Source organism: Dermochelys coriacea, chromosome 17, assembly GCF_009764565.3.
Source record: "Dermochelys coriacea isolate rDerCor1 chromosome 17, rDerCor1.pri.v4, whole genome shotgun sequence".
Classification (NCBI taxonomy): domain Eukaryota; kingdom Metazoa; phylum Chordata; order Testudines; family Dermochelyidae; genus Dermochelys; species Dermochelys coriacea.
The window spans coordinates 7,832,698-7,858,013 of record NC_050084.1 but is presented as its reverse complement, the minus strand read 5'-3'; the positions used below and the strand labels follow the sequence as shown (position 1 = coordinate 7,858,013).

At 42.9% G+C, this 25,316-nt stretch overlaps 1 protein-coding gene across 3 annotated transcripts in view; it reads left to right on the top strand.

The window, feature by feature from the left end:
* ACACA (acetyl-CoA carboxylase alpha) overlaps positions 1 to 25,316 on the top strand; it is a 186,415-nt gene that overhangs the window by 134,809 nt on the left and 26,290 nt on the right. For all 3 annotated transcript variants that reach the window (XM_038375923.2, XM_043499553.1, XM_038375920.2), the window contains 5 exons: positions 544 to 664; positions 5,133 to 5,229; positions 7,935 to 8,031; positions 8,824 to 8,959; positions 22,227 to 22,404. In XM_038375923.2, the coding sequence (XP_038231851.1) occupies positions 544 to 664; positions 5,133 to 5,229; positions 7,935 to 8,031; positions 8,824 to 8,959; positions 22,227 to 22,404 (629 nt within the window). The remainder of the gene's footprint in view (positions 1 to 543; positions 665 to 5,132; positions 5,230 to 7,934; positions 8,032 to 8,823; positions 8,960 to 22,226; positions 22,405 to 25,316) is intronic.

Below are 25,316 nucleotides of genomic sequence, written 5' to 3'. Positions count from 1 at the left end.
GAGGCCACTGGAGAACTGCCAGTTCCCTGTGCACATCACCCCTCTGGCAAACTGTCCATAGTAATCTGTGCAGCAGGGTTTTTACATGTACAGTTGATTGTCTTTTATAGACATTATGCTAAAAGTTTCCCCTCCCCAGCAAAGTTACTGTAGATGTGAGTTGCTCTGCAGCCAGGCGAACTCACAGATCACCTGTCTTCTGGAAACAGTGGGTGGGATGAGTCAGGTGGCTTTGGTCACCTTTCTAAAATTAAATCGCGAGCCCAGTAGATGCTGGCAGCACCTGAAGCTCAAGAGCAAACCAAGTGCAAAATAAGCCAAACGAAGTCTCACGCAAGTGTCAAAGTGAATGTACCATCTTCTTCAGACCTTTGCAAAGACATCGGGATGCTGCAGTCATTGGGATTGTCTGGAAAGGGGGCGATAACATGCAGCAAGAACTGGGATGACATCAGCCAGTTCATTTGCATTTCTAATGAGCCATGAGCCATGAATACTGTAGGACAATTTTTCCAATTTGTTTGGTTTGCTCTTTGTTTTTAGAGCATATCCAGCCCGGTGCCTATCCTCACCATCAAGGATCCTATAGACAGAGTCATTGAGTTTGTTCCCACCAAGACTCCCTATGATCCCCGCTGGATGTTGGGTGGACGTCCTAGTCCAAGTATGTACATCTTTGTCACACCGGTTGTGTGATAGTTCAGCTGGTTTCAAGATCTCTACTGGCATTGAAATGACAGCCCGAGCTCCAAAATACGTACATCAATCATGTAATTTTGGCATTTACCAGTACTGAATATTGTTACTGATAGTACGCTAATGATCCTGTGTTGAATGGCTGCTGCCTACTAGCTTCAGAGCGGTGTGGTTATAATTAGAAAAGTGGGGATACTGCACTAGCAACCGACTCGGATTTAAGTGGACTGAAGCCACTGCAAGGATGAACATGTCTGTGATGAATCTCTTTTATGTATTGGAAACTGTTACTCACTCGGATAATTCTTACTCCTGCAAGTAACTCCATAGACTTCAGTGGGAGTATTTGTGTGAGTAAGGACTAGTTGCATAAAGGTTTGTAGGTTCAGGCTTTGTGTGTGTCAGATGTAGATAGAAGAAATCCAGGTTAGAAGATGATGTAAAAACAGTCGGTTGAATTTTGGCAAACCCCAGCATTACTAAATAATACTATTTGAATAGGTGGCCTGTTGAAACCAAACTAAGCATACAATTGTCAAAAGCACCTACATGATTTACAGCTTGTCTGCACAAACGTTTACTTCTCCTCGCAAGCTTTTCTTTTTGCTAAATTTTAGGTGTAGACCAGGCTTTAGTAATTTCTGAGAATGGGACTTCAGGCCTGGTCTACACTAAAAAGTTAAAAGAAAAGGAGTACTTGTGGCACCTTAGAGACTAACAAATTTATTTGAGCATAAGCTTTCGTGAGCTACAGCTCACTTCATCGGATGCATGTTAGGAAAAATCCACACCCCAGAGTGATGTAGTTAAACTGACTTAATCCACGGTGTAGACAGTGCTAGGTCAATGGAAGAAGTCTTCCATTGACTTAACTACCAGCTCTTGTGGAGGTGGATTCTGTCTCTGGCCTAGGAGTGTCTACACTGAAGCACTTCTGCAGTGCAGCTGTGTCGCTGTAGCATTTAAAATGTAGACAAGCCCTAAGTCTCATTGACTTACAATGAGATCTAGGTTCCCAAATGCCTGAGTCACTTGTGAAATGGGACTTGGGTGTTGAAGTCCTGTAGGTGTTTTTGAAAATTTTACCCTCAGTCTGCTTCTACAAAATCATATCAATTAAGACAAAGGGCGCTTCTAAAGGTGGCTTTGATTTTGTAGTTGTTCTGCTTGAGTTTTGAAGTTCCCTAATGATAGTGCACAATTCTTCACTTTTCCCCCGAAGTAGAATTTTTTATTTTAAATTCTGCACTGAATACATTTGAGAGCAGTTGGGGTCTGAATGGAAATCAGAAGGTAGGCGTTCCAGATGACATTTTCTCGCAGACATTGCCCTGATGTCCTGGTTGATTTTATTTCCTTGAAGATTAACAGGCAAGTGCCTTTTGAGATGAAAGACCCAGCCTCAATCTCAAATGCATCATGGGACTTCCTGGAAAGCCTGCTACCACACCCTGAATATATAGCAATACACATTATGCATTTGAGATTTGAAAATGACCCTGACACTATCCAGGTTTGCTCCTGGACTGGAAATATTTTCCTCTATTTCAGTAACTAACCAAGAAGCCATATGAATGTTACTATTTGAAAGGAGAGAGAACGGATTGGAGCAGGGAATCAGAGTGCTGAAGCCAAATGTATCATGTACTTTTCAGAGATTATGAAATAAACAGTTTGAGTTAAAAAAAAACACCAAAATTTACACATGATAGTATGCAAGTTCTGAGTACTTAAGAGAGCATGTCTACAATTCAGAGTTGCTTTTTATAGTTAGGGAATTTTTTGGAATTTTTTTTTTTAATTTAAAACCTCCCAAATAAAAGCCTTCTTAAAGGAATCCATCTCTAACTAGCTTGGCAGACCTCACACAATAATTGGATTGGAACCATCGCAAAAGATTGAACCCCTTGCTGGTCCCTTTTGGAGGCATGCAAGAGATGTGCGGACAAGCTACAAACTAGGTGACCATTATCCCCGCTGTTATTAATGAGGTTTGAGGGATAAAATGAGATTTGTGATAAACTAAGTTTTCCGGTTTTGGATAATATTTTTTCATCATCTCTCCAGTAATTCATCCAGCTGTCTGAGTGCAGCTAACACCAGCTTCCAAATCGAGTGACTTCAGATTTTAATTTAGTAGAAGCGTTAAGGAAAGCAGATGATTCTCCGTGATAAGTTAAAGCAGATATCTCCTAGGTGAAAAGTTAAAGCCATTTATTAGAGGAGATAGTGCTGTGATATTCTTCAAAGTGACACCGGACACGAGGCCAGAATCTAAACGATCAGTTTTGGGCTCATGATAAAGAGATAATTTTGAAATGGATGATCACATTTTACAGTGGGGCCACGGAGGCAAGGAATGTAGAACACAGTAATTACAAGTTTGGTCTTGATAAAACACTCTCCATCCTGTTTAAGTCAGCAGAGGTTAGCTCGCTTGGATCTCCACTTTTAATTGGTTTTAGACTTGGCTTTGCGAAGGCAGAGGTGATTGTTCAAATTAAAGCATTGCTCAGAAGCTCTATGCCCAGGGGTAAAGCTGGGAGGCTGTGTTTTTGTGCAAGCTTTGTTGCGAGCTCAGTGAAAAGCAGCTACTTGCAGAGTAATTTGTATTGCCTGGGTGAGTAGAGTATCCTGAGTGCCATGATTTGGTGCTTGTGGCTTCTACAGTCTGGAGGACTGCGGAAAACAGAGCAGTGACCTCTCAGCATTTCCTGTCTTTTGTTGATGTTGGCTCAGACAGTGGCCAGTACCAGAGAAAAGTGAAATCCCTCCATAGCGCCCTTTCTTACTCATTAGAGATGGAGCCCGAACTGAAATCCTGGATTTAACAACCCTGGACTTCACTGGGTCATTTCAGAATCCTGTGCTGAATGTTACAGTTGGCCCTGATCCAGTGTTGGAGCATACTTAGTTTTAGAAATTTGTGTTCGGAAAGTAGATCTCAGTACAAACTTTGCCTCTAGGGTCTATTCTCTAATAATGATGCATTGCTGCCACCTGCAGGCAGTCCTCTTGCACCCTGAAACATGATATTGATTACCCTTATTTTTGCACAGATGAGTACAAGCATTAACATCATAAAATGATGCAACCTCTCTCTTTATTGTTCCTGGCAGTGTTTGGCTTGATGAATATCCATAGAAATATAGAAGAGGTAGGAAGGAAAGGTAGTCTTTTGGTGAAGGCACAGGACTTGGAATCAAGAGAACTGGGCTACTTAACCTTCAGTACCTCAGTCTTCCCATCTGTAGAATGGAGGTAATGGTATTGCACTCTGCCGCACAGGTGTGTAATAGCGAGGCTTTATCCCCTAAGAGTAAGGGAGGTGCAGCTATTACATTGGTGAAAACCAAAGAACTGTCTGTAAATTAAATACATAAAAATACACTTTAATCTCCTATGACTCCAGCGGTTTTTAAAGGTCCTGCTCTCTGCTACACTATTACCAACTGCTTTGAATGCATATACAATACCAATCAACAAGAATGCTGCATCACACAGGGATCTGGTCAGTCTGTTGCAGTCACTGATATAGGAGGACATGAAGTCAGATAATGGGTTCCTCTTACAAAGCACTGGATAATTTTATAACCAGTTGTGTATAGGTAGCACAGTCAAGGTAATCATGCTTCAGGGCACGAGCTTGATTTTCTTCAGGGGTCAGGAAAGATTTGTTTCTCTTCAGCATTGCACAATCATCTAGGAGCACTGTTAGAAAAAGGTTTGTGTCTTTGAAGCATCAGGAATTGGCCATCACTGTTGGCAGGGAAATGGACTTGGATGAAAAGTCTGATATAGTATGCCAACTATTATGGTTCTCTGTAGCATCTGGAACGAACATGCACGTTGTGTAGTATATCTTTAGTAGAGCAAGGATTCACTTTATGGGCTACACATAGTGATTCAGTCCTATTATTTTTCCAATGTATGATGCACACAAATGCAATGTCTAGTGTTCAAATATCATTAGCTCATTTATTCTTAAATGTGTGTCTGTCTACAGCATTTTTGGCAGAATCAAGAGAAAATTGTAAGCTAGATTTTGAGAATAGAAATAGGCATTTTGAAAAACATCATCTTTAATGACTTGGGAGCCTTTTGACAAATGTTTGCAGTGTCTTGAAAAAAAACAGAGTTATTTATTTAAAAGCATGCAAAGTCCCTCTGCTATCCAAACCCCATCGTTTAACAATAAATGATGCCTTTTCTGATAAATGACTCTCTTTATGCAGACTAGCAAATGAAATAGGACATGATGGCTGAAGGCAGACAAATGCTCAGCAGTCTAATGCTTCCTTATATAGTCATCTGTTTGTTTTAAAAAAAAAAAATAGACAAACAAAAAAACCCAGCCGAGCCCCCAAGTTGTTAAATTGGAGTCTTGCTACTATTTTAACTGCTGTTTATGTTCCCCTCCGCTTTCCTTTTGGTAGCTCAAAAAGGCCAGTGGTTAAGTGGTTTCTTTGACATTGGATCATTCCTAGAGATCATGCAGCCCTGGGCACAAACAGTTGTGGTTGGCAGAGCTAGGTAAGTACCCATAGGCTTTTTAGACCTTTGTAGAAATCTAGCTTTTACTGATGCTTTGTGTTTCTGCTGACACATTCTGACAAAACTGGTGAGTGGATGTATGTGAATAACAAATTTAACATCTCAGCAGTACACGTCTCCGCTACGTGAATTGAACATGTAGTGATGATTCCTTCGGTCTGTCCCAGGGTGCTTGATAACTTTTGCCTTCTATAATGCTGGGTGGAAAGAATATACCTGGGTGGGACACAGGTGATTCCTTGGGTCAAACCTTTCAACTGTACATGGTAATACAGAAGGGTCCCATTGTTGTGGCTCTGACATAATTTAGAGTAGTTGGTGATCTATATTTCTTCACAATCACATTTGACTTGCAAAAAAAAAAAAAAAGTCCAGCTAAAACTGAAGTAAACTGGAAGAAACTGCAGATTGCTGGGATACTTACTCCCCCTTCCCCCCATGGGAAATTGAAGTTTCTATTACATTTTATTACCCACTCTGAAAAGAGAGTAACTCGGCAGCGATCCCAGCATAGAATAACCTGCAGCTTTTTCCAAACTAGCACCTGCCAAGACTGATCTTAGTCTAGCTCTACATTGCAGAGACAAGCGGCCTTGGGGACTTGCATCTGGTGCTCACCTTCCTTTCTGGGACAATCACTTTCCCTTATCTTTGTGGCAAGTGGCACCTGCTCAAGATTCTAAAACATACCGTGTTCGCTTGAGATTTAGATCACAGTCTTGAAAACAATTCCAGCCTTTGTAGCTCTTTCAGTATAGTAGGTCCCTGCACTTTCATGCTGCCAAGAAGGAAAAGCCATCAGATGGCAAATCTTGCATAACGGCTCTTCCATTTAGGCTCAGAAGTCAAGTCTTTCGTTCTTGTTGTTGTCATTAAAATAATCAGTGGCATTGTGTGTTTTCTTTGTCTCTTTCCTTTCTGAATAAAGCTGTTCCAAAAGGATGGAGTATTATCCAGTGATAAGAGCAGTGGAATAGGAACCAGTACTCATAAATTCCCTTCCCAGCTCTGAGCGAGAATATTTTCTAGTAGTTGGATCAGAGAAACAAGAGCCAGGATTCCTGCTGGCTCAACCACTGATCTGCTGTTTGACCTTGAGGAAATCCTGTAACCTTTCCATGCCTCAGTTTTTCCATCAAGCAACTGTGTATAAAACCTACCTCTCTGGTTTAATCTGATGTTTGTAAGGTTCTTTGATAATCCTGCTTTGAAGGTGCAAAGTATTATAATCCTCTAATGGCTGTAAGTTTAGACAACATCCCAGACAAAATCAATTATTTTGCAAAGCCAGATAGTCTTTGGCTTGACTTTTAGTTTCTTTTCATCGGACACACTTTGAACTGCTTTGGACTCAGTCTCCTATACACGTATATAAAATACAAATGGAGCTGACTTCTTTCAAAAGCAGTGGCATTTTGAAAAAATAAATATGAATGTATTCTTCGGGGATTGTTGCCGTAAGTGCTGCCAAAACTCATCTTTTGTATGTATGTTTGGAATATGTGTGCTGTTGGCTGTAAATTGTCTTTTATTATTCCAGGGCAACTTGTCCAGGGACACACTATAAAACAAGATGTAGCATCTTCATGTGCAAGCCTGATGAAATTTATATGAAGTATAATGGAAAACAGAAGTTGTTTTGAGCTGTTTTCAAGTTCAATAAATAACTGTAATACTTGGATAAAGATGTTCTTTATTAGGTCACATGGGCCCTAATATAGACGTTATAAGTTACCGATTTAAGACGGCTTCTGCAATTACGAGTTTCCAGCCGGACTCTTAATCATTGTGAATAGGAATATTTTCAAACCCCCTAGTGCACATAGGCCGTGTCACTTTTGGTGCCTGGGGTGCCTGTCATCCAACTTTAGATGGTTGAGTAGAGAGGGGTCGTCTGTGCTGGGACTCCCTTTCGTGCAGCATCAGGAAGCCATTGCAAGCAGCTGTTGCCACAAGCGGCTGCCTTTTGTTTTAGGAAGTTTAGACTGAATGGAGAGTGAGGCTGAATTTCCTTGACACACACATACTATCCTGCCTCCTTGTTCTCATATACCAGATCCCTTTATCCCCAGTAATGACCCAGCAGCTGTGAAGGTTAATAGATAAAACACTAACCTTCCAAATGCCCATCACCATTCCTCACTTTTGGGGGAATCCCTGAAAAGTGTGCAGGGCAATTGGGGTGGCTGGGTCATGCAGTCTTCTGTAAAGCATGTGGCATATAGGGTTTTTGATCAACTGGTAGAGGGTGGAAGGATCATTGTGATTGTAAATGGGGCTCAGAAGGCTTGGGTCTTCAAGGTTATATTTCTTGATGAAAACATTTTCATGAAAATCTGTGTGGTGCCATGCTAGGAGAGATGCTAGCAGAGATGCACCCTGTCCAACTGCGTAACTGTCCCATACCTAGTGCAAAATGCTAGGTTTCAGTTTGTTCTGCTCTGGTTTTTTGTGGGGTATTAGTTTTATAAATAGGTCTTATTCTGAGAGCTGAAATCCAGCTCTGAAATGATCCAGCCACATGCCTGAACTCTTCAGAAATACCAGAGTGCCTCTTTCTCCGTTGATTTGCATTGTTTGTCTCTTGTTTTTATTTTCAAGTGTTTTGATGCTGGATTAGAAAAAAATGATTAGTTGTACAATGATAAAATATGTGGGTTTTGATTTGTCTCATCTGTGTTCAGACTGGGAGGAATTCCTGTAGGAGTAGTTGCCGTAGAAACCCGAACAGTGGAGCTAAGTATCCCTGCTGATCCTGCAAACCTGGACTCTGAGGCCAAGGTAGGTTTTACTGTTGAACATATGTTGGGGTTTGGTTAAAGTCATTCTCTGCAGATGCCTCTTTGAAAAGTTTCTTTGTGTTTATTGGAAGGTTGGCCCGCAAGACAAAAACTGATCAGCCTTTGGCCGTATGCTAATATGCTGTTCTCAGAGCTGGTGAATGGACTGTCTTGCTGGCTGGCTCTGTTCATACAGAGAGAAAGCCTTGCATATCCCGAATATATGGGCAGGAGATGGCTTATCTCTGTGGAGGCTAGCTCCGCTCTCTTTTGAAAGCGGGGAAGGATCTTATGGCTAAAGCACAAGTCTTAGAATCAGGAAACCTGGGAAGCCAAAATCATCATCCTCTCCTGCTGCTCGGGCCACCTCGCCCCCGTTTCTGAAATTCTTGCTCTTTATGTTCATATCCCTGGTCTCTGCCTTCCCAGCTCTTGCCCTGCCTATGTCTCCACTCCTGCTTCCTTCTCTCCTTAGTGCTCTTTTTGTCTCCTTATATCCCTTATTGCGCTGAAGTCAATGGAGCTCTCTATGGGTGCAGAGATCTGCTCTCGTGAAGTCAGTTGCGGGATCGGTGTCTAATTTTGTAAACTCTGCGAGTCAGTACCCTTTCGTTCCTTTGTGTGTCATTCTCCCAGTGCACCCATGGTCCTGTAATATTTATAACAGGTTGTTCTGCTTGTCAGCATTGCTTTCAGATTGGCGCTCTTGCTGTATCTATTTATTTGTTTTCTTCTGATAGTAACTCTCAAGTTAACAAAACATTCAGGTTGTACCATTTTCCTCCCCCAACAGATAATCCAACAGGCTGGTCAGGTATGGTTCCCGGACTCTGCCTTTAAGACTGCTCAGGCTATCAAAGACTTTAACCGGGAGGGACTTCCGCTGATGGTCTTTGCCAACTGGAGAGGCTTTTCTGGTGGAATGAAAGGTGATTATCAAACCACTGATATATTTTCATGTGATGGGGATGACAGTCAGTTTGGTTCCTGATATCAAGAGAAGCAAACTGTTCTTATGGGGACACAGAACTAAAGGTTGTGTGGTGTGCTTTGATGGTGTCAATGACTTCCCTTCAGGATTACAGGTGTTTTTTCTCTCTTCTATTTGATCTTTGTTATAGTGGAGAGCAGCTATATCTCTTAGTAGTCCTGTGTAACCAGTGCACACCTGCCTTCTCCTAACATAGCACACACAGACTTGTGTAGTAGGACAGGTCTATTTCATCCTCTGTGGCTGCAGCCTGGGTCCAGTCTCTTTCATGATGTGGACAAGAGATGACTGCAGGAATCTTGAAGGCATATATGACTTGCCATACAGAATTGCTATGGGGGGGGGGGTTAATTGTAGGCTTTCTAACCTTTGATACTTGGACAAATTGATACTGTGAATACATCTGAGTTCAGAGGGGCTGCTTACATCAAGGTTGTCCCCTGTTCTGATGCTGCTCTAATTTGTAGTGTGTTTCAATTCATTACCAGATGGAAGTCTTGGAAATGCACCAGGTTTCAGCCAGGCTATAGAACACAATTATGGTTCTACTCCACAAAATGGAACCATGTGTAATGGAGTCAGGTGACAGGCCGGTCCATTGACATGGTTGGAATTTTTGTTAGTTAAATATGAAACCATAGCAAAGCCAACACCAGGGCATAATTATCTCAAATACGTGAAACTCCATGGATTTTCCTGGGAAGATCTCAAGGTATCTGACACTCAAACCCATTGGTTCTAAAATAATTGAGAAATTTAGCCCTTTTTACTAACCTTCAGGAGAGCTGCTGTCACTTTTGCTGTGTGCTCACCAGAACTCTACAGTTTCCAAGCATGGTCTTTGCTGGTAGCTGGCCCTTTAAATCTGGGAAATAAAATCAGCTGTAGCCTTTAGAACTACCTTGTTCAGGCTTTGCATCTCCATCTCCTTTGTCTGGCAGGGCTTCTTTTGAGCGTTCTTTGCTTAGGAGGTGGCATTTCCTTCTGGTATTCTTTATAAGTGGTTCTTAAAGGTGCATTGCTGTGGGTTCTAGCCTCGTAGGTCTTGTCTGCACTGGATTTTTTACACCAACATAGCTGCATTTGTGCAAGCCCCTAGTGTAGACAATCCATGTCCAGGTTATCCATGATTTGTGCTGACACAGTTTATCTCAGTGTGAAACTCCAGTGTAGACAAGCCCTTGGTAAGGTGACAACTCCACTTTATCGAAAAAATTAATTTTATAAAAACAAACCCTTAACGCCCACAGAAAAATGTTCCTTCTGTTGTTCTTTTAAATGGCATTGAAAACAACTGGTTTTACAGCAAGGACAAATTTCCATCAGGTCTTCGCAACCCAAATGTTACAGCACTGAGAACTTGGAAGTGTCATAATTGATTGTCATTGTCCAGGGTAAGAGATGCCCAGACTGTGAGCAAGTCATACATAGGTAAAGAAATACTTGTTTATAATATATGGCTTTCAGGCTGGCCGTGTCTCCAATAATAAAGTTTTTTATATTTGTCTCCCTGTGCACATCACTGAAGATTTACCCTTTTAGATTCCTGACATCTTGGTTACTAGGCTGGAATATTTGTGTAATAGTTAAAACAACAAATCCGGTTACTACAGGGGGGTACACCCCCAGTAGTGATGATCTGCACAGCCAGGCCAACAATCCAGTTGTGCTTGTTCTCCAGCCTGGGAGAGGAAAGGAATGTCTTACCTGGCAGTATCTCTTTTGACTGACAACAGAGTGAGATTCTTAGGGCTTCATTTGTTCCTATCTAGTCATTTGTAGGCAGCTGGAGGGTAACAGGAATAACTCGGGGTGTGCAGTGTGCAACTTGGAATGTAAGTTCTTCTTCAAGTGCTTGTTCATGACCATTCCAATTAGGTGTGTGCACACGCCTCATGGATGGCAGCCAGAAATTTTTTCCCATAGCAGCATCCATTGGGTCGACCCGGGCACCCCCTGGAGTTGCACCTTCATGGCGCTCAATATAGGGCCCTGTTGACCCCCGCCCCCTCAGTTCCTTCTTACTGCCAGTGATGGTTATTTGGAACTTCCCATAGCCCTTGCTTTAGCAAGCGCCTTTTCTCTTATCTATAGTTGTTGTTATAGTTAGTTTGTTGGGGGTTCACTGCCCCCTTCCGATCCCCGGAGCCGTTGTTTGCCGCAGTCCCGGGGTTCAAAAAGTGTGAGGTCTGTGCTAAGCACATGCTAAAAAGTGACCCACACACTGCATGTTTAGGGTGCCTAGATGAGGGTCACTAAAAGGACAGTTGCAGAATATGTCGCAAGTTCTGCCCCAGAACTTTGAAACAGAGGGAACAGCAGCTCAAAATTCTGCTCCATGGAGGCAGCTCTTTGCCCCCATTCAGACCCGGGACACAGGGACTCCGCACCCAGCATTGCCCTCCCTCTCATCAAAACTGTATCTGCCACAACGAAAACATTATGGCAGACTGCAGCCTCATTGCCCACCACAGCTAAGCACAATGGAAAGCGCTACTTTGTGCCATTGAACGGTTATGAGCATCTGTACTGTCACCCGCCACCTGATTCCCTGGTCATGGACACTGCTAACCAGCGCGAGCAGTAGGGTTATCAGGGACCTTCTCCTAAGAACAGGGAAGTGAAAAGACTCGACCTTTTTGGTAGAAAGGTCTATTCTATGGGTGGGTTGCAGCTCTGCATTTCGAATCAGCAGGCCATTGTTAGCAGGTACTGCTATAATACATGTGGAGCAATGGCAAAATTTGCAAAGCTGCTGCAACAAGACTCCTGTGCCGAGTTCTCGGCTTTGGTTGAGGAGGGCAAGCTCATCTCATGAGCTTCCCTGCAGGTGGTGCTAGATGGAGCTGATGCAGCCTCCAAGGTGATGGCTACAGGCATCACCATGAGAAGGGGCTCATGGCTCCAAGTTTCAGGTCTGCCATACGAGGTCCAGCAGAGAATTCAGGACCTTCCCTTTGAGGGTGTGACTCTGTTTTCAGAAAAGACGGATAAAAGGCTTCATAGCCTAAAAGACTCAAGAGCCACCCTCAAATCGCTGGGTCTCCATACTCCTGCCACGCAGCGGAAACATTTCAGACTTCAACCTCCTCTGCAGTTCTACCAACAACAGAACCAACAGGATGGTTCCCAGAAGAGGAATAGGAGTGGCAGGAAAAGGCCGCTCCCCTCCTCAGGCCAGGGCTCTGGCCAGTCCAAACCACCACCCGCCCCAAACTGACCTTTTCTGCGGTCGAGGACAGCGCAACAGAACAAGAACTGGATCTACTCCACCTTACCTTTTCATCCCGACTATCCCCTTTCTACAGTGCATGGTCCTGTATCACTTTGAACCACTCGGTGCTCCACCAGGTAGAGAGGGGATATGCCATCCAATTCTGTGCCCTCCCACTCTTCCACCTCACTTCCCTGTCCCTCTTCAGGGACCCCACTCACGAGCGACTCCTTATACAGGAGGTGCACTCGCTCCTTTCGCTAGGGGCAGTGGAAGAGGTTCCTCAGGAGCAGAAGGGCACAAGGGTTTCTATTCTCAGTATTTCCTAATACTGAAAGCCAAATGCAGGCTCAGGCCCATACTAGACCTGCAAGAACTCAACAAGTTCATGAAGAAGCTCAAGTTCTGCATGGTCTCTTTGGCCTCCATCATCCCCTCATTGCATCCAGGAGACCGGTATGCCGCTCTCAATTTGAAGGATGCGTACTTTCACATAGCGGTAACTCTGCCCCACAGAAAATACCTCAGGTTTGTGGTGAACAAAAGCCACTATCAGTTTAGTCCTCTGTTCGGCCTGTCAGCGGCACCTTGAGTGTTCACCATGTGCATGGCAGTTGTGGCTGCGTTCCTGTGCAGGTGGCAGGTACAGGTGTACCTCGACAACTGACTCATCAAGGGCTGCTCCAGAGCTCCAGTGGAGGCACAGGTCGACTTCGTAAGAGTGAAGTTCAACAATCTGGGCCTTCTTCTGAATGAGGGGAAATGGACGTTGTTTCCAGTTCTGTGGATAGAATTTATAGGGGATTTGACCTAGGCCAGGGCGTACCTCCCAGAGGTGAGGTTCCAGGCCCTCGGCAACATCATTCAAGGTCTCAGGCAGTTCCACACTACTACAGCAAGGAACTGCTTGAAGCTTCTAGGACACATGGCAGCCTGTACCTATGTGGTACAGCGTGACTCAGACTTCGGCCTCTTTAGTCGTGGCTTGTGTCAGTGTACCGCCTGGTCAGGGACAGCATGGACAGGATAGTAACCTGCCTTACCAGGTTCTTGACTCCCTCCTGTGGTGGCTCAACCCACAGGTAGTATGTTCAGGGGTCTCCTTCTCCAGCCCTCAGCCATCTCTCTCCCTAGTGACGGACGCATCAGCTCTGGGCTGGGGAGCACATCTGGGGGACCTCAGGACTCAAGGCCTCTGGTCTCGGGCAAAGCTCGCTCTCCACATCAATGTCAGAGAGCTGAGAGTGGTGCGCCTGGCATGCTAGACTTTCCGTACCCACTTATCAGGGAAATGTGTGTCGGTGATGACAGACAACACTATGGCGATGTTGTATATCAACAAACGGGGGTACACGCTCCTCTCTCCTGTGCCAGGAAGCCCTCATGTTGTGGGACTTCTGTTTAGAGCATTCAATACACCTGCAAGCATTGTACCTCCCAGGGGTACAGAATGAGTTGGCGGATTATCTCAGCAGGTTGTTCCACAGCCACGAGTGGTCCGTATGCTTGGATGTCACGAACTCCATCTTCCATCAGTGGGGCTTTCCCCAGGTAGACCTGTTCGCCACATGGTGCAACAGGAAGTGTTAGCAGTTTTGCTCCTTCCTGAGTCGCAGTCTGGGTTCCGTCATGGACACGTTCCCTCTCCCATGAGGAGACCGTCTCCTTTACGTGTTCCTGCCCATTCTGCTTGTTCACAAGGTTCTCCTCAAGATATGGAGGGAACAAGCTTTGGTGATATTATAGCTCCAGCCTGGCCCCACCAGCACTGGTACACATCACTCCTGCAAATGTCAGTGGAAGCCCAAGTCACCTTGCCGCTCTTCCTGGATTTACTGACCCAGGATCATGGTAGTCTCCAGCATCTGAACCTTGAGTCACTACACCTCATGGCATGGAAGCTTTGTGGCTGAATCCAGTGGAGCTTTCCTGTTCCGACCCTGTCGGACAAGTCCTCCTTAGCAGTAGAAACCAGGGTTATCTACCTAACCAAGTGGAAGAGATTCTCAATCTGGTCCATGCAACAGTTTGTCACCCACTCTCGCCTCTATACCATGTATATTGGACTACCTTCTCCACCTTAAGCAGCAGGGGCTGTCCATGTTGTCAGTAAGGGTTCACTTGGCTGCTATCTTGGCCTTCCATCCAGGTGCTGAGAACCGGTCAGTTTTTGACAACCCTATGGTTAGCCGTTTCCTCAAGGGTCTCGATGGGCTATACCCACACGTCCGACAGCTGATCCCACCCTGGGATCTCAATCTGGTCCTTTCCCAAATTGACAGGGCTGCCCTTTGAACCCCTGGCAACATGCTCCCTGCTCTCTCTCTCTCTCTCTCACAAGGTGGCGTTTCAGGTGGCAAAAACCTTAGTCAGGAGTGTATCTGCACTCAAGGCCCTAACATCAGAGCCTCCCTAAACCATGTTCTATAAGGAAAAGGTTCAGCTCAGGCCCCACCTGGCTTTCCTCCCAAAGGTGGTTTCCCAATTCCACTTCAACCAGAACATTTTCCTCCCAGCATTCTATCCTAAAGCTCATTCAAGTGGCAGGGAGCAGAGACTGCACTCATTGGATATTCGCAGAGCACAAACCTTCTACGTTCAGAGAATGAAGCCGATCCGCAAGTCTATTCAACTCTTCGTAGCTGTGGCAGACAGGATGAAAGGTCTCCCAGTCTCCTCCCAACGAATTTTGCCGCCGATCACGTCCTGCTCCTCCGCACACGGCACACTCCACCAGAGCGCAGGCTTCCTTGGCGGTATTCCTGGTACAGGTTCCCACCCAGGAAACATGCAGAGCGACGATGTGGTCCTCCATACCCACGTTCACTGCGCATTATGCGATCGCCCAGCAGGCCAGAGACGATGTGGCCTTCAGTAGAGCAGTACTCCAAATCAGTAGTCAACTCTGGCCCCGCCTCCAGAATTTAGGCATGGGAGTCACCTAATTGGAATGGACATGAGCAACACATCTCGAAGAACAACAGTTATGAGAAGGTGCATGACCGTTTTTTCTGTTGAGAGTAAACAACACTGCATTATTTGTACGCGTACTCTCCTAAACAGTTATAGGGATTGCCCAGATCAGCAGCACTGAAAATGAGTAATTGGATTTTAACAGCAGCTTAGTTGCTAACAAAATTTACAGTTTCTAACCTGGACCAATTCAACCCTAATCTTGGGACACTCCTACTGCTTGGAAAGATCCTCACAGCTTTGGTATGGGGCTGGTTTAGCCAACAGTGTTACATTTTTTTAAAAAAAATGTATCGGCATATGCTGCCATGCGGGTAACTTTGTCATTGATAATTTCATATTGTATTATTGTCATATCAAGGGTTGTCTCCAAATTGACTCTGCCGGAAATGGTGGCAGCTCGTGTGGCTTAAACAATATAAAGCTGCTCCGTTAATATTCCATCCATTCAAATTTTAGACCAGATATTACTATTTTAAATTTTGTGACATGCCAGGAAGGTGCTATAAAATGTAAATAAGTAAAAGATGACAGCACTTTACATGTACATGGCAGTTTACAAACACCTCGAAGAAAAGTTACAATGCCACTGACAGAGTAAAAATCCCTAGTCTAGAAAGACTGGCATTATGAAGACATGTTTTATTGGACCTGCTAGTCTCTTTAGCATAACAGGAAAAGGATACAGTTTAGTTGGCAGAATACTCTGAGAATGAGGATATCTTCCAGAGAGGAAACCTAGTCACTGCTCACAACACAAGATGATGGGCCTCAATAGATCTGAGTTCTAGTCTCATCTCTGCCACTTTGCTATGCAACCTTGACATCTGTACCTCAGTTTCTCCACTATTGCTATGAGTTTTAATTCATTAATGCTTGTAAAATGCTGACATCCTCTCATAGAAGAAGCTGTAGAATGTAGTCTGACAAATTTCAGAATAGCAGCCATGTTAGTCTGTATTCGCAAGAAGAAAAGTAGGACTTGTGGCACCTTAGAGACTAACAAATTTATTTGAGCATAAGCTTTTGTGAGCTACAGCTCACTTTATCAGATGTTGCTGTTGTCAGCTTCCCATGCTCTTTGGCGACTTTCCCTTTGTTAGTAATGTCCCTTGAAAACTGAATTTTGCTTTGGAATCAGAACTACAGGGCAGGGCTGTGGAGCCATATAGCGAAGGTGCCAATATTTTTATTTGCATATCACTTATTATTACTACAAATAAGCTTGGAGGAGGTGAGACCAGCACAGGAGGGGAGGGTGAAGAATAGAGCCATTTTGATTTACATACAGGTCAGGATGTTTTCTCCGTATTATCTCATGTAAAAGGACCTGGGTAGAAGGTCTCAGTCTCTCTTGTCAGTTTCAACATCCCTTGGGGAATTGTTTGCAGTTTTGGTTTCAGTGCTAGCTGGGGATTATGCAGGGAGGGAAAATAAACAATTATGCCACCCCTCAGTGCACACAAACACACTGCCAGGAGCCGACTGCACTGTGGGTAAAATGACTCCAAAATTGTGTGTAATGAGTAGGAAAAGATTAGAGACAGCTCTTGCTATGCTGAAAATTGACATTAGTTGGGGCGGGGGGGAACCTCTTTACTAGTCAGCCTAGGAGGTCTAATTCAAGCAGTAAAATAAATAAATAAATAAAATAAAGGCATATCACAGTGGTACTGGTGGTTTCCCCAATGAGCTCTGTCTGGCCGGAAGGCTATTCAGCATAATGCAAAATTAAATTATAAAAACTGGCTTGAATATTTAGATGGAGGAGCCATTTGGAAGCAGTTTATTTAGACGAACCGGCAATGACCCACAACAGTGAGACATCAAGCGTGAAATTTACTAGAAATTAGCACCAGGGTCTCAAACTCAGCATGAATAGTTTGATAGGATGCAAATCCCAGTGATATTAAACTGCATCACTGCTGGTGCTACAGGGTCACTCTCGGTTGGTTTTTCATGTTACACTTATTATTTTTTCCTGGGACCAGTCATAAATAACAGTTTAAAAAAAAAATCTTATTGAAAACTTCAACCAGAATGAAAAGGCCATTTAAAATCTCTGATTACCTGGATGTTGAAATACAGCACTCCCTATATTTAATGGGTTTATGAGGTACATTATGTGTATGCAGCCGATGTATGCTTGGTGTTTACCTTAAGGTCCTATCTGGTAATCCAGTCAAACTGATGAGATCTGTTCCAGCTTCGAGGGAGTAGGGCATACTGCCCGTCATTATAGAAATGAAAAAAGCTGGCTGCAGCATTTCTAGCATGCTTGATGCATCTGGCTTCCAATATTTACCCACACAGTGTAATGATAACAGTTTCTGGCAGATTTTATATCTGGATACAGTAGATGCAGACACACACTGCAGGTAAACACACAGATATTGAATGTGAAAGTGCATGTTACATGGACAGTATCATGCTGCATAACAAACAGCACTGCTCTTCTGAAAGGTCTGTAAGCATTTCCAATCGACACTGTGCTTTTCAAGTGGCTTGTGATTCCCAGGTTTGAATTAATATTGGAGTGAAATCTGGCCAGGAAGTCCCATTCATTTTAATTTTTTCCTAGTTATGTATTTATGTTCAAATGTACAAAAAGGCAATTTAAAAAGACAAATGGAGGAATTCCAGGTTTAATGGTCTTTGCTTATATACTCAGCATAAATATCTGTATTTTTGAACACAGTTGTGCAACCATTTAGTTCTAAAGGGTGGCTAGTCTCTTGCTCTTTGCCATGATAACTTTAAAACCAGTCATTACTGTAACTAACATACTGAATATGGTTTAAAAAGTCTCTACCCTGCCAAGACACTAGGACTGCCCAAACAATGAAAACAGAGAACTCTGAGCACCATTAAAATATGGCACCATTTGCCATCTGCAGAAATTAAATTTGCAGTATTTCCCATTCTAACAATACAGAATACTGCAAATACCACAGTAAAGATATTTATCACAGTGTGGTAAATTTTTTCTACTTTCATACTCAGATACAATATTAATATAATACAGGGAGGATGTGTTTTCTAGTGGCTAGACCAGGGGACTAGGAATCTCTACTCCTGGATTCTCTTTGCTGCATTTTGAATGACCTTCAGCAAATCTATTATCATTTCACTTTCACCATCAGTAAAATAGGTATTATAACAATACCTTTTCACAACGATGTTGTTTTGCTTAGCTAAATATATTTGCAAAGGGCTTTACTATGAAAGGTGTATAGAAGTGCAAAGCTTTTTTTTATTGTTAAATATATAAAAAAGTCTGGCAACCGTTTTTTGTAACCATGTAAATTATGCCTTAGTTTCCCCTGCTGTGAATTGGCTCTATAATATAGAAACTTCCATTGATTTCAGTTGACTTCTACAAGGCATTACAGTGATTATATTATAGCATTGGAGGACCAGATCATGCACTCATCACTTGAGCATAGCTTTTGTAAAGGGAAGTCATGCCTCGCCAATCTATTAAAATTTTTTGAGGGAGTCAACAAGCATGTGGGTAAGGGTGATCTAGTCAATATAGTGCATCTGGATTTTCAGAAAGCCTTTGACAAGGTCCCTCACCGAAGACTCTTAAGGAAACTAAGTAGCCATGGGATCAGAGGAAAGGTCCTTGCATGATAAGTAATTGGATGAAAGAGAGTAAAAAAAGGGTAGGAAAAAAATGGTCAGATTTTACAATGGAGAGATGTGAACAGCGGCATCCGCCAAGGAGCTATACTGGGACCAGTGCTGCTCACCATAGTCATAAATGATCTGGAAAAAGGGGGTGAACAGTGCCAAAGTTTGCAGACGATACAAAATTTATTCAAGATAGTTAAGTCCAAAGTAGATTGTGCGCCGTTACAGAGGGATCTCACAAAACTAGGTGACTGGGTAATAAAAATGGCTGATGAAATTCAACGTTGATAAGTGCAAGGTAGTGCACATTGGAAAAAATAATCCCTACTCTACATATACAGTGATGGGTTCTAAATTATTTATACATGATTTGTTGGGGAAGAGTCAACACAGCTTTTTTAAAGGGGAGCATTGATGTAAAGTTCCAGCAAACAGAATGACGTGTCAGTTTCTTTCATTCCTTACCATACAGAGTCTTGACAAACATTTGAAATATTCCAATGTAAGTGAAAGAACCACAGTAGCTCCATTCCCATCTGATCAGGTACAAAGAAGCCATGAAACTGACATTAGTGGAATTTTTAAGTGTTCTTTAGATCATTGTTAGGGCACTTTAAAAAAACAAAACAGGACCCCAAACTCCCAGTACTTCAGTGGAAGTTTGGCTGCACAAAGGCATCAAGCCCATTGAATCAGAGGGAGTTTTGTATGCTCAGTGTTGGATCCATTGACTTCAATGGGAATTTTGCATACCCAAGGAATGCATCAATGGGAGTTTTGGGTGTGCAGGAGATGCAGGCCAAAGGGTCCTCAAGTGTTAGATGTAAGCAATATCAACTTAAGGCTGCAAGGCAGTTCCAGGGGAAGTGAGTGCTCTTGCATTTCATATGCTTAATGCATGGGCCCAAAAAGAGAGAGACAGAGAAGGAACTTTTGTTCTGAAGGTCGTGCCTCTGGGTGGTTTAAAGGCCTGCTCCTGCTCCCATTCAGAGCAGCAAAATTCCCACTGACCTCAGTGAGGCAAGTTCAGTCAAGACCTAGATGAGACCTTTCACATAGTCCCTCCTCAGTGTGCATACAGCGCTGTCTTCCCCTCTGTCTCTCCATTCCTCTTCCACCTCCCCAATCCAAACAAGTGGACCGTGTCTCTGCCCCCAGCCCCTCCACTTACTCCAAGTAAAATATATACTTTTGGCAAGGGTGAAAAATGAATTGCTAATTATACAATCATTTTATTATGTAGCACTAGTAAAGAATTAATTCAATTAAAATAATTTGAATCAAGCAATTATTTTCTTAACACTAGAATTAGCTGAAAGTACTTCAAGTGGTTTATTACTAGCACTACATAATAAAGTAATTGTGTAATTAGTAATAAATTTGTCACTCCTTTTGAGGTCTCTCTTTTCTCTGGACAATGAAGAGTTTGGAGTATTGTTTGGTTTTGTTCCCCATCCGCTATATGTAAGCATTTATATTTATATATATAATATATATATAATATTCACATGTGTATCAGCAGGAAATAGATCATTCTTCTCTTCAGCAGTGTTTGGACTTTCTTAAAGGATTTTAAACTCTTTGTCTAGAGTGTTCAGAGAATGAACTCTGTAAAGAAGCATGCTTTAGTACATATGTGGGTGTATATGAGAGGACCGAGAGGCCCAATGGTGAAGATGCTAGTCTGGTAGTTGAGGCCCTGGGTTCAGTTCCTTGCTCTCCCACAAGCTTGGGTGACCTTAGGCAAATCACTCAGTGTTTCTCTGTCTCAGTTCCCCTTTGTAAAATGGTGCTTCTCTACCTCACAAGGTTCTTGTGAGCATAAATGCATCAAAAGGTGGTGAGGTGATTCAGATGCTGTGGTAATGGGGCTTATATAAGTACCTAAGGACGTATATAGCCTTTTATACGACTATTACAAAAGGCCAGTATGATTTTGGCACGTAAAGGCATCGTGTCATGGATCAGAGAGGTAAACTCCCTTGCTTTATTGCTCTAGTGCAACCACAGCTGGAATACTAGTTATTTTGGGGTATCATGACACTGCAGAGTTATTGACCAATTGGAAGGAGTTCAGAGAAGAGCAACAAAAATGATCAAAGGGCTTGAAGGGACTGTATTAGGAGGAAAATATTTGAAAAAGATGAGTATTCGTAGGTTGCCTAAGCAATGACTGAGGAGTCTACAAATATTTAAAGGATTCATGCACCAAGAAGGGGCAGAGATTATGTAGTATGATGCAGGGAGTACCGGTCTGAAACTAACAAAGGGAAAACACATGCTGAATACCATGCAAAAATTCCTGACAGGATCATCTGTTAGGCTGTGGAATGGTCTCCCTAAGGAAGTGGGGGAAATCTACAAGTTTGGGATTTCCAAATCAAAGATTTACAAAGCACTGGAAAATGTACTCTTTTGACAAAGAGAAGGACTGATGATCCTAATATGTATTTTCCATCTCTAACATATTTGAGTCAGCAATTTTATATATAATGGAGTATTTAACAATGTATGCACTTGAGGCTGCTTAATTGTTTCCATGATAAACTCCTATCATGTCGTATTTGTTACTTTCTTTTAAATCACCTTTGGGGCTGACAGTGTCCATGCATTGACTCTACCTGATGGTGCAATTATTATTGTTATGTTTCAGCAAAACCCCTTCAGCTGTTCTTGATTTAAGGAAAGGAGGAAAATACTTTTCACACCCAAGAAAAAAGAATGAACTGCACTCTTTATGATGGCATGCAATGTATTTATAGCCCTTTGTGCTGCCACACACACGTTTACTCAGTAGATTTAATGTGAATAAAAGTATATGGAAAACTTTTCAAACTTGGGGACCTAAAGTTAGGCACCCAAGTTTGTATTTAGGCATCTATCTGGCCTGAATTTCAGAATTGCTGAGCACCCAGAAATACCCATTAACTTCAGTAATGGGGGTGGATCCTTTTGTAGGGCTCATTATGAGACTTGAGTATGTCAAGCAGGAGGCCCAGAATAAGGGTCTGTGAATTTATTTGGATGTAATAGGAATTAAGCAAATCTCAAGCTCCAGACTGGAGCTGCTGGACCTGGAAGCAGAAGTGCTCTTATAACATGAGACTGTCTATCCTCCTGGTTTCCCCAGCTTAACCTGGGACAGGGAAGAGGTTTGGATGTCTCTAAAAAAAATTGTCTTTTTGCAAATACTCCAGTCCAATTTTGCAAACCTAAGGGCTTCCCTTAAAGTCCAGGTAACACTTAGAAGTGCTTGTGGGGTGGTGCAGAGGGGAGCTGCTGAGAAATTCAGCAGTAGAAATGCTGAGTGTTTTTTTAATTATTATTATTTGCCTAAGATTGAGGAGGATAAAGAACTTAAACTACTGTGTCCTTTTCCCAGACATGTATGACCAGGTGCTGAAGTTTGGTGCCTACATTGTGGATGGCCTACGAGAATATAGACAGCCAGTGCTTGTGTACATCCCACCCCAAGCCGAGCTAAGAGGAGGATCCTGGGTCGTGATTGATCCCACCATTAATCCCCGACACATGGAGATGTACGCAGACCGAGACAGCAGGTAAAGCAACTCACTTAGCTTGACTCCTTTCTATATATTGTACTGCTCCAAGACAAGAATACCAGACTAAGTAAGCCATTGTTTTGTTGTAGTAAGGCAGGTCTTGTGTGCTTGTCTTATGTACATAAAGGAGGGGGGTTGGTTTGCTTTCTGGCTGTACCAAAGAAGGGACTGTTGTCTAGTGGTTAGTGCAAGAGACTAGAAATAAGGACTCTTGGGTTCTCTTCTTGATTCAGCCATTGACTCCCTCACCTTGGTCAAGTCCCTTACCTTCTCTTTTCCTGCCTCATGGGGGTTGTGTGGGACTTCATTAGTTAATGTTTGGAAAGCATTTTGAGACCCTGGCATAAAGGCTTCAACATAGCAACTGATTTTTGCACCCACAATTTTTTCTCTTTGAAATAACTGGGTACAATTTGGCAAGCACAAATAAGTGCTGCTGCGTTTTGAAATACTTAGATCTCTGAACAGGCAAGGGTGTAGCTATCCCTCACGTCTATAAAATGCAACATGCATAAGTATGCCCATGGTGTTTGTTATTCCTCGGTGTAAAATTGCAAACAATTAGAAGGGAATTGTTAAAAACAAGCCCTCCAGCACTGAAGAAGGGAAAAAAAAAAAAAAGATACTGGCTGATTTGGAGGGGTGTAACAATCCTACCTACCAATGACTAATAGAAACAGGATAAACTTTGAGGGCAAAGTGCTATGCTCTTGTCAAAAGAGTTTGACTTGGAGCAGTCAAGGGAAGGAGGACAGAGGTGAGGTTATGCTACAGAAAGGAACAGCAAAGCAATTCAGACACTTGAGAGAACCTGACCATGTTAGATTTCTGTTTGTAATCTATTTGATCCGGTCAGCCATGTGATCTGAAAATAGCCAGGCAGATGGGAAAATAGGCTAACATCTTAAGGTGAAAACAACATTATTATTCTGATGTGACTCACCCTGTTACACAATTCCACAGAGGTAACTCTCTGGATTCCACTCACAAAAGTGGGAGCAGTTGCAATTCACCTTGCAACTTGCCTCCTCCTTTTTAGGATGCATGCAGCCAGTCTGGTTACCCATTGTATTAGAGATGGTTGAGCATTCCTCTTTCTGCTTATTCACAGGTTAAGTCATTCCCCCTCACACCAAATAACCAGCTTACCCCCAGGTGCATTGTGTACTGGAGTAGGGAATGTGACACAATTTTATTTCAGTCCCAAAAGTTAATCAGCTTTGGCTGACTAGGGATGTGTTCCTTTGAAGAAGCACCTTCCTTTTTGTTTAGAGCAGTTGGCATAGTTGAGATGGCTAATTTAGGACACCTTTAAGGGGCTCTGTTGAACACTCCCATGTACTCCCTTCTCCATCAGTGGTGACGCATTGGCCTCCATGAAGAATTGCCAGGTGGCCTATTTCTCCTGTTATATATGAACAGGTGGAATGGTCATACGGGAAACCACTGTCACTTGGCCACAGGCTTCTCCTCTGTATCTAGAGTTATAAGAATTTCATTTTCTGTACTTTGCATCTCAGAACTTAGAAGGGGGTTATCTATCTATCTTTTCCCTCTTTAAAATGTAGGATTCTCAGCACAATGAGCGCTCTTGTTAGTGCAGGCAAGGGTTGTGCAAACCCCTTCAGCGTGTTTGTTATGAAAAGGCAAGGCAAAAGACTTCCTGATAGGTGGTACATTGGCCCCAGTTGAGATCCCTCAGAGACCTCCAGGTAGATGGTGTGCTGGCTCCAGTTTGGATCCTCAAACTCATTTTGTTCTCCAACCATTCCATCACACTCGGGCAATTCTGAAGTCAGTCTCTAGAAAAATGAGGCTATTAGATGGTCTTGTAGTCTAGGACTGGGAACAAGGAGTTTGGGTCTGTTTATGACAATGCCACAGACTCTCTCTGTGACCTTGGATGAGTCACTTAACCTCCCTCTACTTCAGTTTTCCTCTCTGTAACATGCCTCACAGATGTGTCACGAGGCATAATTACTTACTGTTTTTAAAGGAGCTTGAGATCCCAGGATGGAAGATCTATAGCATACAAAGTGTTTTAATCATCGTCATTATGATTTAATCTCTGTGCACATGTTAATCTACCACACCTGTTAGTACCTGTCTGAGAATCCCACTTAAAAGGACATATCCAACAACAATAGCCCTTTATCATTACTCTGTTTTACAGGAGCAGTTCTGCCCTTCATTCACTTCCACCCGACATAACCTGACATTGAAAAGATTCTTACAAAGAATGAAAAGCCAGAACCTCTGAGTTTTTTGTACCACTTAGCTCATAACCCTGTGGAATCAATTGCAGCAATTTCTAGGAGAGTGTATTTCCACTAGTGTGTTCCCAACTGTATCTTGCATTGACAGCTGTGCACGCTGAGAACACATTCTGAGTAATTACATGCAAAAGTGCGTATGCCCCTTTAGTGGCTATATCCTGCGGTGCCAGTACCAGTGTGGACTTGCCGCTTCCGCAGCTTTGCTAGACTTGAGAATTGAGGACTTTTGCATAACCGTGTGTGTTGGACTGCAAAAGCTTGTTGTCCAAGTACAGTCTGTGATCATATCCATGCTGAAGCTCTGCTGTCCAATCAGAATGATGCATCTCCCTCAACCACTCCTTAGAGCCTCTCCACTGACCTTTCTTTTCTCTTCTCTCACTCTTTTGCACTTGAAAGTAAAATAGCTTCTGTCTTCATTGTCAAACCTAGATTCCAAATCATGTGTCTTTGACCTGGGAAGCAGGTAACTTCTGTAATGAGAATTATTATTTTGGCAAGACATTTTCATAAAACTCACCTACAAGAGCTTTTGGAGCCTAAGTTGAAAGGCGCTACAAGAGTTCCAAATGTTGTTTGTTAGTACCAAATTGCGTCAAATAGTATTAGATTGAAATGTTTCTATAAGGCCTC